Source organism: Opisthorchis viverrini (genome assembly GCF_000715545.1).
Source record: "Opisthorchis viverrini unplaced genomic scaffold opera_v5_168, whole genome shotgun sequence".
Taxonomy (NCBI): Eukaryota; Metazoa; Platyhelminthes; class Trematoda; order Opisthorchiida; family Opisthorchiidae; genus Opisthorchis; species Opisthorchis viverrini.
Genome location: NW_008751823.1, coordinates 863,017 through 875,138, shown reverse-complemented (window position 1 = coordinate 875,138; position 12,122 = coordinate 863,017). Strand labels below are relative to the sequence as shown.

Genomic DNA, 12,122 nt, shown 5'->3' with positions numbered 1-12,122 from the left:
GATCCTTACCAAGTATTTGGGATAATAGGGGTAAATTTTACCCAGTGGAGAAAATGGCTAAAATCGTTGCTGCGTGCTTCCATGGGCCACAATGGGTACTTTATTAGGGTGATCGGAGGATGTACTTGCGCATCTTGGATGCGCCATTAAGGGAGCAACCGGGTCATGTCAACCAATCTCTATAATTGTTAGTGTATGTCATCCAAGCATCTCAAACCAGGCTAAAAAGAGTGACCAGCGCAACTGAATTTGCTGGTAATGGTTATCAAACATCGCTGTCAAGTAACTGCCCTACCCCTCTAGATGGCTCTCACTATCCACTTAGTTGTGCACAAATGGCTGTTTGTGGGAGTCGGACGACTGACCTAAGTACTGAGTAACGGAGCCCACATATCGTAGGTGAGTTAGTTCATCCGAAGTCTATTCGATGCACATCGCATTACTCATCCCAACTTTCCACCAGTCTCGTGGCGGGCTCAAAAGATACTGATGTTCACATGCAAAAAACACCATACGTCTCCAGTCCGCAGAGACTGGTTTTCTGACAAAGATAACAACATGGATTGCACCGTAGAATTGTGCTTTCGAGACTTCACAGCTGGGCTGGAGACACGCTCGTTACATCAGGGATGCAGCTTGATAAATGCCAGTGAACTTTTTGATCTGGATGAGTTTTTTTCCTTGGTGAGGTCACCATAACTGATACAATTAACCAGATAAGCAAGTCCGTTTATTGACCGAGTCCGCTAATGCGCAAGCATGGGATTCGGGCTATGCTCTGACCAATCTTACAGAAAAACTCAATAATTTGCAGGTGTAAACTACATAACGAAACGCAATATAAATATACTTAGAATATTCGATATGGACATCGCACAATTCAACACCCTGGGTGAACCCACAGGAGTTGGGGGCCGCATGTGAGTATTCCTTAATCTTGGGGTTTTGCGGGATAGGTATTTTTGTTCATAGCCACACCACTCTCGTTTGAACGGCCGTGTTCCTGTTGTGGCGTAATTATGTCTTAGTCATAGCAGTGTCGAAGTTGATCAGCAAATGTCGAAGTGGACAGCTTTGCCTGATGCGATTAGAATTGCCTAAGTCGGAGTGAAAGGTCACGCGAGAAATCAATACTGCGCTCACGGCAATTGGAACGCAACGCTTTCAGGGTGATCATGTTCGCAAAAACCAAAGTGTCACAATGTCCCACAATGCACAGACTTGAAGGCAGCGTTAAAACCACGAAACAGGACTATTGTTGTTTGTGATGCACTACTCACAAGGCTGCTGAAAATTCTTCAACAGCCGACGACCGATTTCGCCCTTCTTGAGGCTCAACAGGTAGGCGCAATCCCCGAGTTTCCGCCAATTTTATGTTCTACATGTTTGGTTATTTCTAGAGATATCTGAGATGCGCGATGCTGGTGATCTCCACAAAAGATAAATCAGCAACGCAGTGCTTCTTGGTTTTCCGCATGAAGATATCAGTTAGCATAGGAAATCTTATGTGGTTTTGAAACAACGTTAAAAAGTTAGAAACAACGCTTGTGATATTTTTAGTCAGATTTTCAAACAAATGGGCTTAAGCAAGAAGTAAGCTACCTTCATATCTGGCACACCGACAACTGTGCTTACTAGATGCAGTGTTCTATTTCGAAAGCCGAAAGTGACCATCTTATTGAATTTACATGGTGGGACAAACGCATGATTGATTGATACGCCTCATTCTCTATAAGCCTGAATATCTTGGTAAACTGGTCGACTATAGCGTTGAAGTAACTCTAGGGGCTATCAGCGCTCCACTTAAATTTTTGATATCACGACCCTGTTTGGTGATATTCCGCTTGTTACTGAGTGGCCCTCATTTGTCACAAATAGTAAACTATTGCAATGAATTCCACATGATCAGGTTCGGCAGTGGAGATGACCATGGTTTTTAACGTTTCCGGAGGATAAAGCAGCAAATCCGAGTAATCACAAGTAATACTGACTTTGAATTGTGTCGTGATGTGATGTGACAGTAAACGAGAAAATATAGTTAGCCCGCATGGCGAGAAGGGACATACTCATTAGGATTGGAATCAGGAAACCGACCCACGTGGGAATGTTCCACGGAGCGTACTTCTTACGTATCCGTTTTTGGTATTCCAAGGTCATGTCGGGAATATGATGCAACTGTCAACTGAGGTACATGAAAGCTAATGCCCTTTGAGTATGCGCTAAAGATTATCAAGTACCCACAAGGGTTTGAGGAGTCCACGCATTTTCTTTGAAAATCATGTAATTCTGTGCGCAGAGTAAGGGGAAGTACACTTGCACCCAACATTTATTCTCAAGTGAATGTGCTAGTCGGATAGCAGATGACAACGTTCTCATTATCCTGTTTGGTTGGGTAATGTTGGGTATCACTTTATCTTACAGTGTGCAAATACAGTAGGTATTCACATTTGGGAAAATTTATTCGGTTGTTGTATGGCAAACTGGTAGGGAGATAGCTCGATTTCTCCAGGAATTTTCATTCTTCGGGTCAAATCAACCAAAAGGAAATTTGATCGTATTTTCAGGAAGTTATGGTAGCCTATATCTAGGCTAACATCCACACCTCCCAAATATCGCTTCGAATTATGAGGCTTCAGGATTTCCGTGCGTACTGAATAGCACTGTACATGAACGCAGTATATTCACGAGGGCACACTGAATGAGAGGTCCACGGACCACAGCAGCCGCCCTTAAAAACGGCACCACTATCGCATTTGGGAATGCGCCTAGCTCACCGCTATCAGATCGGACCAGGAACTAGAAATTCCACTAAATCTATGCTGAAACCCCCAGAATTACAAATGTCACCGGTGCAGTTGCTTCCTACTCCAGAATCGATCTACACTGGGACTCAGTGAGCCGATCACTCTCTGCGTGATTGAAATTCCAGTCCGGTCAGTCAGGCTTGGTTGAAAGCGGACAGACCTGTCCGACCGCCGATTCGAGGCGATTCAACCGTCACACAACATGTGAACACTTACCTCCACCAGATTTGTGTGGTTTCGTGGAACCTGTGGAAGAGAAAAACTCAATAATTTGCAGGTGGGAACGGCACAATTAACAATCCATCAGTATGACATTACAGCGGAGAGTAGACTTCGGGGAACAGAATTCTCAATGCGAAAATTACGAACGACAGCACAATGTCAAAGTATGACTGATGGACGATTCCTCTCAGTCCATTCGCCGATACAAGGGGTAGCACAAAAATCGTCTAACAAACAAACCGACAAATTCGATCTGGCGAACTGCGGATGCGTACGACATCGGGAAAAACTCTTCCCGTTAATAACAATTAAATAGGTTTTTCGGTATCGATTCACTTGTTCTCACTGAAAACAGTTGCTGACTGACCACCGATTCGAGCAGATGCAGCAATAACACACAGTGAAGACCTACGTCATATGTGGTGTGGGCGTGACATCAGCTTCTCTGTCAAGGGCGAGTTTACAATGCTGCGGTGCACTCCATATTACTATATGGATCAGAAGCCTGGCCGCTGCACGCCGAGGACGTCAAAAGACTTTCAGTGTTTGACCATCGATGTCTTCGGAAATCGCCTGAATCTGGTGGGAACACCGGATCAGCAATTCTGAAGTACGTCGAATGGTATTCGGGAGAAATAACTCACCCTCGATAGATGAACTGATAACACTACACAGGTTGCGCTGGCTTGGCCACGTGTTGCGTATGCCAGTCGACCGACTTCCTCGAAGAGCTCTTTTCGCGAAACAACGTGAAGGGTGGAAGAGAGCCAGAGGTGGTCAAACAGTGACTTGGCAGCGAAGTATAAAAGCCATTACCAGCGAACTCAGCTGCGCTGGTCACTGCCGTCTTCCTGGATGGGGACCCTATTGTCAGACATGGCCCAGTCGCGCCCTCAATGGCGCTCGTGCATCAAAGCTATTGCCTTCAACGCATAACACATTTTCCAACCCCCCAAGTTGACAGCCCACTGACAGTGCTGGATTTATGCACCAATTTATCAGCTCCCCTCCCCACCCCAAATCATCGGTGAACGAAAATGCGGCAGCTACAACCACTGTGCGACGAGCACGCGGTTATAACAGCTGATGATGATGATGATGCAACAGACCCAATCCCACTCAGGCCTACCAACGCCAAGCCAGTGTGAAAAGTGCACATTTAAGACCACATTACCCCATTGGAAAACTCACGTATTCCTGCACTCCCTGTGTTTCAAATGGTTCATCCAAGCATAACACCAATTTAACCTATGCCCATTTCAGAAATCGCTGTGAACGACTCTTGTCATTAAGTGCATCAAACAGTCTGCAATCGCTCTTCAAACAACACCCCGAAATCAGCTGCATTTAGGATAAATTGCTCACACCACGAGTGGTATCATCACCGCCACCTTGACAGCCTGGAAACTTGGAGTGACCCATTGCTAACCTGAGCAACGTACCGATGCTGAGTGAGCACAGTGAACCTAGCTGCCTGAAAATTAGGCGCTTACATTATCACTTCATTATATGAACAACGGACGTCGTGTTTGATTCCTCTAGGTCCACTCATCGAAAATCGTCCAGCGAAAATCGTCCAACAAACAAACCGATCTGGCGAACTACGGATGCATACGGCATCGGGTAAAACTATTTCCGTTACTGACCATTCAATAAGATTCTCGGTGCTACTTCACTTGTTCTAACTGAAAATAGTTGCTTGGTGACCACCGATTTGAGGGGTGCAACAAAAAAGCACAGTGAACACTTACCTCCAACAAATTTGGGCCGTCCCGTAGTCTCTACAGAAGAACAGCAAATATAATTGGGTGACGAAATTGAAATCTGTCAACTCATCCAATTGACAACACTTGTCTATCAACTGTAAAAATCAAGGCCATGTGAAGTGCAATCGGGACGACGGCAGGTAATCCCTGAGCGCGAAGTTACAACGAAGTACCGACCCTGAGAAATTGGCAGACATTCTTTGAAACAACGTAAACAAGTTTGTCCCACATTACTGTCCCACATACTGTGAGGTTGCAACTGACAAATTCATTAACCAATTAGTTAGCAACAGCTTGACCTTCAAATGGGAAAGACATCACCGTCAAACCGAACCTGTGTATGGAGCGTTACCTTCAACAGTCCATGCACTGCCGTCAGTAATTCCTGAACACACTGATGAGCCGCGTAAATCTCAACTGGATAGTATTCACATCCAGAGTGCGTACCGAAAATCGACTATCTCCGTTCATAGTCAACCTAGAAAAATCAATCAAGATTCAACGCATGCAATCTCAGATTCACGGTCAAACCATTAGTGGGGCGCCCAGAATACGGAACCTAAAACATGAGTCCCAAAATTTAATTCCACCACCAAGTTATTGGAATTATCAGTGCTCTCCAAATGTATCAGAAACGAGGGCTGTATAGGTATTCAATCAGCGTGCTTCACGCGCATCAATGCGGTGTTCCCGATCGTGACCAGCACTCAGGAATTAATGAGGCTCCTAATGACACCAATGTAATTTTACGCAATAGGTTGCATCTGAAATACTTTTGTCCGTCCTTCGAGTGACACGTCCGTGAAATCGGTCATGTTCGTAAATCGCGCCAGCAAGACCAACCAAAACTATCCCCCGCACACCAATGCCCACATAGTTGTCGCTCGATTTTAAGCAGGCTTTGGAGCTTCATCTGTGAGTCAGAGAATTGCAGTGAAGACTACATCTCAGCATTTTAGCTGGACAGAATTGATAATGTTAATGGCTCTCACTTGAATGTGCACGCAACAGAGCATCAAGTGAGCGGGATGTCGCACCGTCCGACATCCCGATTGAAGTGGAAATGCCGCCAGTGTGCGACAACTAGGAAACGTAGACAATTTCTTCAGGCCCAACTTGAGTAAGAGAGAGAGGATTGGATAGATGAACCATATGATCAGTGCAGCTGGGAGTCTTATACTAAGATGGGGTTAGTCGGTTGGACGACGATAATCTGTAGCACGACCCCGACAGTAGGAACAGGTGGATGACGTCGGCAGATGCTCTATCGATAACTCGTTCTATCAAATATTATACGAATCACCATCGTGAATTAAGTGGAACACAGAATCAACAAGAATTTGTCCAGCGAATAGCGCGCGCGGCTGCCATCCGTGGGGACAGACTGTGGCCCCGGACAGACCCGCATTCCCGTCGAAGCAGACACTCGAAATCAGGTGACAAAAGGCGATATTATAAACCACAAGTAAGGGGTACACAACGCCGACAAAATGAAACGCGGCGAGAGCTACACAGTAACCAATGAAGTAGAGGCTAACACTACGGATATGCTAAAGAGTCTCCCAACCTATATTACATCCAACCAAAATGTTGGCCATGATAATGCCAATCGCTTATGTATCCTACCCTTTGCCCAACACACACACAGAAACACACACAGATGAATGCGCTAAAATCTGCACTGTCCAAATATCGTTTAGCACCATGTGGGTTGCAGATTACCCTGCGAACTGAAATAGCACCGCGCATAAACTCAGTATATTCACCATGGCACACTGAATGACAGGCTCACAGACTACATAAGCCGACCTTACAAAAGCACCACCACTAACGGCTTTGGGAATGCGCCAGCTCACCGCTAACAGATCTCACCGGGAACTAGAAATTCCGCCGAATCTATGCTGGAAACACGTTGGCTGAAATCTCCGCACACTTTCCTACCAGAATTACAAATGACACCGGTGCTGTTGGTTGCAAATCCAGAATTGACCTGCACTGGAACTCAGGAAGCCGATCACCCTCTGCGTGATTGAAATTCCAGTTAGGTCAGTCAGGCTTGGTTCACAACGGACAAATGTGTCCAACTGCCGATTCGAGGCTATTCAACCGTCACACAACATGTGAACACTTACTTCCACCAGATTTGTGTGGTTTCGTAGAATCTGTAGGAGAGCAACAACCATTATGATGTGAATATACTATGAATAGTCGGTTATAAACCGCGATAATCAACAGTATGTTGAATGCTACTCATCTGACCACCGATTATCTACGATTGTGTGTTTACAGCGACGGGTTCACCAGACATTTAAGGAACACTCTGTGGAACACTCTGTGGAACACTCGGAATACAAGGCTTATGATCACAAGTAAGCGTCAACACCAACTACCTGGTTTCATTCCTGTGTGTGGACTATCCACGATAGCCATACCGAGATAGTAGACAGACTGGCAGACAGACTGGTGTAGATACAAGTCACGTCCCAACTCCCCTCGACTTGTTCGTAGTCGCCAGTAGTATAAAGAATGAATGCTGACACGAACATGCCCTCAACCGTGCAACAATCCAACTAATATACGAGCCCAGGTAAACTAATTTGACCTGGGAGTTTGCGATCAAATTAGCCAGTATCCAGTCGAAAACCTCCTCTCATTGCAAAACATACTACTGTCAATGTGACTTGCACAGATGTAGACCGCCCAAATCTTTGGGTACACCACACCAGGATTGTGACCCGTGAGAACAAGTCTCCAAGATAACAGCACGTGTGACCACATCAACTGTGAAAAAATAACGAAAAATCTCCCATTCGTTTCTCCATCGATGAATCAGCTGTATGGTGCCTGTATGGACCGGCAACCCTACAGTATTTAATAGAGGGAATCCTAGACTGCCAACACCTAGCACCTCGAAAGTTCATCAATTGTTCCTCAAACGTCAGTATCTTCCCTGGTCGATGTTATCATGGCTGCTCAACTGTACATGCATTTGATAAATGAATATCTGTTAAACTGGTCGGTCACATCAAACCTGGGTTCGTTCCACCAGCATGTCAGAAGAAATCGGTACTACTGATTCCTTCATATCAGACAAGTATTGTTATTGCGTAGCTCGCAATCAATTCCTGCAAGCATGCTTCTTGGAAAAGCTTGACCATCTCACCGAAAGGCTCGTTGGTTAGGTGGTAATAAAAAGCCACGAAATTCATCTGAACCACGGCTTGGCATTGGCAAGCCGACTACAGATGATCAAAATCCAAAAACCAGTAAACTGTATCAACTTCATCGTGGACGTGATTTTCAAAACAAAGACTATGTTGTTAATCTACTTGCTTTGATCCACCCGACAACCTCAAAAAACGGTGTACGAAACCGTCGTATTCACGTCGCGTTTTTGACTCAATCCCTGATTAAAAGCGCCCCATCGATTCTGAACGAGTATGCAACAGCCCCAATCCTGCCTAGGCCTACTAACGCCAAGTCAGTCTGAAAAGTGCACATTTAAGACCACATTACCCCATTGGAAAACTCACGAATTCCTGCACTCCCTGCGTTTCAAATGGTTCTTCCAAGCATAACAGCAATTTAGCCTATGCCCATCGCAGAAACCATTGTGAACGACTCAATGCCATTAAGTGCATCAAAGAGTCTGCAATTGCCCTTCAAACAACACACCGGAGTCAGTTGCATTTAGTATACACAGCCGATACCACCACGAGTGAAACCATAACTGCCGCTTCGATTGCCCGGTAACTAGGATTGACCCATTGCTAACTTGAGCAAGGTGCCAATGCTGAGTGAGCACAGTGAACGTCACTGCCCGGAAATCCGGCCGTTCCATTACCACTTCACTAGATAACTACAGTGAAAAAGTTACACACATTTCGTCTGGGAAGGCTTGTTTCTGGCCTTTGTAAACCACGGCAATAGGGAAGAGCAAAGTTAACAAACCATCACTGTGAGAATTACAAACCAAAGTATTCTGACATCAATGTCAACATAAGACTGACGGTCCACTCAGTCCACTCGCCGATACAACAATAACAGTGAACACCCAACCGCGCACTGATGATGTCTCCTCGTATGGTGACGAAACGTTTGCAAGTCAATTGCCAAGCTCGGCGAACAGATCAACAGCCACCTGATCAACAACCAATAACACAGTGAACACTTACCTCCAACAAATTTGGGCCGTCCCGTAGATTCTACGGAAGAACAGCAAACATAATTGGGTGACGAAATTGAAATCAGTTAACTCATCCAATTCACAACACCTGTCTCAGGAATGAATGAGGCTTTTAATGACACCAGTGTACTCTGACGCAATAGGTCGAACCTGAAGTAATTTGGTCCATTATTGGGAGTGACACGTCACTGAAATTGGTCATGTCTGTAAACGCCAGATCGAATCAAACTGATACTACTTCATGGACCCAAATATCGAGTTACTGGCTGCTCGATATCATGATGGTTCTTGACTTACAGTGAACACAACATCTCGGCTTTGATTGTACGAAGAGCTGACTAATTCACGTTCGCTCACTTGAATGCACACGCAACAAAATTTCAGTTGAGCAAACCACAACATCACCGGCCATCCCCAATAAAACGAATCGCTTTTAGTCTCCTTTGAGATAATGCGCTAAATTCCGAATTAACTCCCTTCTAGAATTAACACTGACGCGACCGGTGTGAGCATGAAAGTAAGCAGTGAGGTGACAGGGCTATCTGGATGTATCAACGTGTAACTACCAAATTGTGCACAGACGTACGAATACGGAAAGTCAGTGTGAATATATAGTGTAAACAGTGATAACTGTAGTCACATCCGAATCAAAACGAAACAGAACCTGTTTGCAGTCTTAGGTGGCCACGTGACGGGTTAGCATTGCCTGTGTCCCAAATGAAAACGCATGCTTTGGCCCGTTGAACACAAGGTCCCAGTGCGCACTATCACCTCAGACTCGATTCGAAATTAACACTGGAATGTGGTTACCTTTGAAGTCGAGTTTGCATAGTGTGCAACACGCCTCTCTGTCATCCGATGTACCTGAATTCAACCCCATTCTATAAGTACTTCCATCGGAGCGAACACCCAATATTAGGTAGGATGGACGTGAAATTGAAGTCAACATGATTTCGACTTAATTTACTAGAGAGTGAGTGCACTTTTAGAGGGACAAAAGAAACCGGGGGACAAGAGCCAGGAAAGCAAATCTGCGTTAGGGTACACAGGCGTGTGTCACGCTACTTATGAGCAGTGAGATAAGTACGAGAGTGGTCGCTGATTGCCCCTGATCTACAGAAGCGATCAACATTGGCATGAAAGTTGACCGAGGATGAGTGATGGGAGAAGGACATTCCAGGCAGCTGAGTCAGTGTGCTGTGTCGGTAAGAAGAGCAAGTAGGGACAAAAGACAAATCCTGGCCACTGTGGTCTTCTGGACGTGCAAGCCAGCTTAGGCTTTATAAAGACATACACAAAACGCGCAATCATCGCCGGTAACAAACAGTACCTTGAAGCAATCGAGTACATGATCCACTCAAAACTGCGTGCGGTCTTAGGAGGTTCGCTGGATTGCGCTGAGGTACTCGGCATATTATAGCCAATAAATTGGAGGGTGGGACTGCGGATATGCTGGCGAATCCCACATCCAAGATTATATCCAAACAAAATGTCGGCCAAGACAGTCCCAATCGTTTATGTATCCTATCAATCGCCTCACACACACAAACACACACATCGGGGAACGCGCTAAAATCCGCACATCATGAGGCATGAAGATTCCCATGTGTATTGAAATATCACTGTGTATAAACTCAATATATTCAAGAGGGAACACTGGATGACAGGCTCGCAGCCCACGACAACAGCGGGTTAATTTCAGCAATTTGACAACGTATGCACAAGAATGCGTTATGCCTCTGCTCACAGCCAGCATGCATAGCACCTCCATATGTGATGCTGCGTGCGGAGGGATTTCTTCGAGTGCGACTGCATTTCGTAGTGTGAAATAGATGCCCGCGATTGCAAAGCGTTTACACTGTCACAGCATACCACCGACTGCCCGACGGTGGTCAGGATACCGGTTACACAAAACGACCGCCACTACCGGCTTCGGGAATGCGTCCAGCTCACCGCTATCAGATCTGACTGGGAACTAGAAATTCTGCCGAATCTATGTTGAGACCACGTTGGCTGAAATCTCCGCACACTTCCCCAACAGAATAACAAAAGTCACCGGTGCTGTTGGTTGCAAATCCGGATTCGACCTACACTGGGACTCAGGGAGCCGATCACTCTCAGGTTGATTGAAGTTCCAGTCCTGTCATTCAGGCTTGGTTCACAACGAACAGACCTGTCCGACGCCGATTCGAGGCGATTCAACCGTCACACAAAATGTGAATACTTACCTCCACCAGATTTGTGTGGTTTCGTGGAATCTGTGGAATAGCATCAACCATTATGGTGTGAATGTACTGCAAATAGTCCGTTTATAAACTCAGAAAATCAACGTACATTGAGTGCTATTCATATGACCGCAGATTACCTGATTGTGTAGTTACAGTGACGAATTCATCATGGAAACACGGTACACCCTGTGGAACATTCGGAATACAAGGCTTAGGATCACCAATAGGAGTAAACACCAACTACCTGGTTTCATTCCTGTGTGTGGACTATCCACGATAGTTATACCGGGATAGTAAACAGACTGGTCGCACACACACACAGACTGGTAACAATCCGTCACTGCGAACGATAGTATTCTGACATCACAGACGACTGATGGTCAAATCCTCTCAGTCCACTCGCCAATACAGCAATCACACACTGAACACTTGCCTCCTACAGATTTAGGCCGTCCGGTAGTTTCTACGGAAGAACAGCAAACATAATTGGGTGGCGAAGCTGAAATCGGTCAACTCATCCAATTGACAACACTTGTCTATCAACTGCGAAAATCAAGGCCACGTCGAGTGCCATTTGGTTGACGGCAGATAATCTATTAGACCGAAGTTACAATGAAGTACCGAACCTGAGAAATCGGCAGAGGTTCTTTCAAACTGCATAAAGCAAAATGTCCCACATTACACAGTGAGGTTGCAACTGACAAATTCGGTAACCCATTACTTAGTGATAGCTTGACGTTCAAATGGGAAAGACATCATCTTCAAACCGAACCTGCATAAGGTGCGTTGCATCCAGAAGTCCATGCAGTGCTGTCGTTAAATGCTCATCACCGCATATCGACAGGTGATGGGCTGCGCAGATCTCATCTGGATAGCATTCACATCCAGAGTGCGTACCCAGAATCCACCATCCCCG

General features: G+C 45.6%; 1 protein-coding gene across 1 annotated transcript in view; it reads left to right on the top strand.

Moving 5' to 3' along the window:
- The window catches only part of T265_07334 (hypothetical protein), a gene marked incomplete at both ends in the record, with an annotated part of 33,374 nt that extends 30,274 nt beyond the window's left edge, over window positions 1–3,100 (top strand). The window contains one exon of the mRNA XM_009172826.1: window positions 2,930–3,100. Coding sequence (XP_009171090.1) covers window positions 2,930–3,100 — 171 coding nt within the window. The remainder of the gene's footprint in view (window positions 1–2,929) is intronic.
- Between the last annotated feature and the right edge of the window lie 9,022 nt (window positions 3,101–12,122).